This window comes from Carlito syrichta, unplaced genomic scaffold, assembly GCF_000164805.1.
Source record: "Carlito syrichta isolate Samal-C Ts95f unplaced genomic scaffold, Tarsius_syrichta-2.0.1 Scaffold82277, whole genome shotgun sequence".
Lineage (NCBI taxonomy): Eukaryota > Metazoa > Chordata > Mammalia > Primates > Tarsiidae > Carlito > Carlito syrichta.
Window position 1 is genome coordinate 212,091 of NW_007026373.1, and position 3,689 is coordinate 215,779.

Genomic DNA, 3,689 nt, shown 5'->3' on the forward strand with positions numbered 1-3,689 from the left:
CAAGTAGCTGGAACTACAGGCGTGCGCTGCCACGCCTGGCTGATTTTTTGATTTATTGTAGAGATGAGGTCTCGCCAAGTTGCCCAGGTGCGTCTCAAACCCGCGGGCTCAGGCAATCCACGCACCTCAGCCTCCCAAAGGCACAGGATTGCAGGCTGAGCCACCGAGCCCGACTTGAGGACTTTTTTCATTGGAGAAACGAAGTCACTTGGGGTGAGATCTGGTGAACAGGGAGGGTAGGGCACTGAGGTCATGCAGCTTTCTGGTCAAAAACTGCTGAACACTCAGTGTGGTGTGGGCAGGTAAATCACCCATCCTGAAATGGGCAAATGCTTTGAAAGAATCTCACAAAATTCACTAAAGCCAAATGCAGCCTCTCACAACAACGTTAGATGGTACGCTGATGCCTGTGGGTTCCTAGATCATTCATGTAGTGGGGAGAAGCTTGTGTTTACGAGGGGCCCACCCTCCGAAAGATTATTCCAGGTTTTTTTGGTTTCCCCGTGTGTGTGTGTGTGTGTATTTTTTTTCTGCAGGTTAAATTTTGTTTTAGTTATATAGAAATTTTACTTGAAGCATGGTATATAGTAAGGTAATAAATAAATTTCTCCAGTCATATCAAATGTCTGGCTTGTGTAATGTGACTGATAGAAACAATAAAAATCAAGTTAAAAAAAAACTATAAACCAAACTTTAAAAAACAGGGTAAGATCTTCATATATATATAAAGAATTTTTGTCTTAAGCTGAAAACTGGTTAACGTAACTTTATTAGAAGTTATTACCAGTATTAGAATTCACTCCCTTGTTTCCCTAGCACCTAGTACAGTGTCTGACACATGCAAGACATTCATTTGAATAAATTTGAAATTTTTAAAAGGAGGACAGAAATTAGAATTCTTTAGATTAAGTCTCTCTGAGGGTAAGGAGTGGGCTGTGATCTTTTCAGATATCTTCTGATACATAAACTTTTAAATTTTACAACCACAGGTATAATTTTATGGCATTATTTATCTCGGCTCCTAAAATTGTATATAGCAAGCCCTTAATATATTGTTCATCTGCAAGTCCTGTATTAGGTTGAGCCATATGAAATTGCCAATAGTAATTGACTTAAAAATCTATAGAAACAACAGTTTCATGTGATTCAGTCTAATTCCAACATTAGATTGATTTGGAAATTGTGTGATTACTTTTGCTTTGGATACTCTGCTAACTATTGATGTAAAGTAAAAATGCCATTCTGTGTTTCTAAGTTGGTGGTCTTTTTTATACTATTCTGTTTAAAATCAGAGTACTGAATAAGTTGTCAATCAATCAGTTACATCAATAATTCACTTAATCAGCTAACAGGGAAGGGGCCCTTAAGGGGAGAAGGGACTATTTATGATGATGTTTAACTTAATTTTATAAAGATTTATTTTTTTGTTTGAAATTTTCTGGAGTAATAATTCTTACTGAATATTTACTACAGTGAAATATGGAAGTTGTTTTGGTATAAAGGGGTACCCATTTGTATGGATAATGCATGAAGATGTTTAAACATCATTCACAAAAGAATTTGTGTATTTGATCAGTTCTGTTCAGATTTATTGTAACCAACATTTTGTTTTTACTTTGTGTGCTTTATTTTATGTATCTTTAAAGGATAGCAATGATCAGTTTGAATGACTTGTGAAATAACACATTTTTCTTTGTTTTTAGTGCCACCATGGCAACTGCACCATACAACTACTCTTACATCTTTAAATATATTATCATTGGTAAGTTTATTTAACCTATACTCTTCCCTAAAGAAGGTTAACATACAAAGTGTTTATATACTAATACTTAAACAGTATCTCTTCAGAAGGAGTGATTTTCTTACTGCAAAATTAAAACTTCTTTAATAAGATTTATTTTTGCATTAAACATGTACTTTTTGCATTGTGACCCTGGGTACTCCTGTAGTACAGTGCTGGGTATCTTGTGAAGTGATGTTGGGTGTTCTGGAGGGTTACTTGAAAGCTTGTTGATATTGGGAATGAGATTAATTTCCTAGGAGTGTTGAAACAGTCAAAAAATATCATGAAAGTTCTCAGGTCTGCCTGGGTTGCAAAAAATTGGTGGAGAATATTCGAGTAAGTTGTATAATATACATAGAATGTAATATTTCCCTTCATTGTTGTTTTTCCCTTAAGTTTCAAAAAGATTTTGCTCTTGCTAAATAAAATAAGTCTTAATGCTGTTTTATCCAGCATAGTTGTAAGGGTACATTTGAAAGTACACATGCTTTTCAATGAATTTTTTTCATTAGAACAGTTTGCTTTAATGTTGAACTTATGTGACTTTGTGACATTTTCTTCAGGGTTAAAATTGCTGTGATATAGTCACAGATGACCTATATCTGTTATGGTTTTTATGTAATACAAATTTTTTTCTCTTATGGAATTCTACAAGAAATGTGAGATAAGACATGGACCTAGTGAATCAAGCTTCCAAAACTCAGTTTGTTATTTCTGCTTGTTATATGCTGCCTCATTTGTCACTCTTAGGAATCTTTTGCTCCTATACATGGGTTAAGGGAGAAAAAAACCAAAATAAAACTTTGAAATAGCTCAAAGTAAAAAATACCATTTACAACAAGTTTTGTATTAAAAAGTGCTTTCTATATTAAAAAGCTGGTGACTACTTATTAACATAATAATTTACAACCAAATTCTGTCACTGCTGTGACTGACCTAAGATTTTTTGAATACATTATGAAGTAGGGAAATACAATTTTTCTAAGTGTTCCAGAAACTTGTGATGTGGTAAGGGCTATGGCTGTCATTGCATATGGCTATGAGAGTATAAAATTGAGAAATGTAATTGCCATGTGAAAATTTTTTTTAAACAGGGGACATGGGAGTAGGAAAATCTTGCTTGCTTCATCAATTTACAGAAAAAAAATGTAAGTTCAATATGTGAGGTAAAGCATTAATAGTTTTCCTTATTGTTACGTTTCTACTCATTTAAAAGTGTTATTCTCAGTGTACTGTATGCATTTAAATATAACCTTTCCCTATATTAGCACTTTCATCTCTAGGTACAGTGATTTAAAAAAAAAGAGATAAAATAAAATATACCATCATGTTTTAGAGTGTTGCTTTTTATATACATTATGTAATCTGATTCCCTTGTTTAGATTTCTTGATGGTAAAAATGTAAAGTTAATTTTTTGATATACATAGAATAATGTTAAACTTAATCTGTTTTTTATTCTCTGACTTTCTGTTATAGAAATTGATTATCATATTGAGAAAATTTGCTGCATTTGTTAAGTAACTAATACATTGAAATACTTAAAATGGATTTCTTTCTACTCTGTCCTGGATGATGGGGGAGGGACTAGTTTGTTGTAACTGATACATTAAATATAATTGAAGGCCGGGCTTGGTGGCTCAGCCTGTAATCCCAGCACTTTGGGAGGCCGAGGTAAGTGGATTGCCAGAGCCCGCGGGTTCGAGACCCGCCTGGGCAACTTGACGAGACCTCATCTCTACAACAAATAAAAAATTAGCTGGGTGTGGTAGCGCGCACCTGTAGTTCCAACTACTTGGAAGGCTGAGGCGGAAGGATCGCCGGAGCCCAGCAGGCTGAGGCTGCGGTGACTGGGAGCGGTCATTGCACTTCAGTCTGGGTGACAGAATGAGACTCCAACTCAAAAAA

General features: G+C 34.9%; 1 protein-coding gene across 3 annotated transcripts in view; it reads left to right on the forward strand.

The window, feature by feature from the left end:
* Positions 1–3,689, forward strand: part of RAB14 (RAB14, member RAS oncogene family) — a 31,293-nt gene that overhangs the window by 11,388 nt on the left and 16,216 nt on the right. For 2 of the 3 annotated variants that reach the window (XM_021711251.1, XM_008055707.2), the window contains exons 2-3: positions 1,704–1,762; positions 2,878–2,931. In XM_021711251.1, coding sequence (XP_021566926.1) covers positions 1,711–1,762; positions 2,878–2,931 — 106 coding nt within the window. In that variant the 5' untranslated portion in view covers positions 1,704–1,710. The remainder of the gene's footprint in view (positions 1–1,703; positions 1,763–2,877; positions 2,932–3,689) is intronic. The other variant, XM_021711252.1, reaches the window with a different exon arrangement.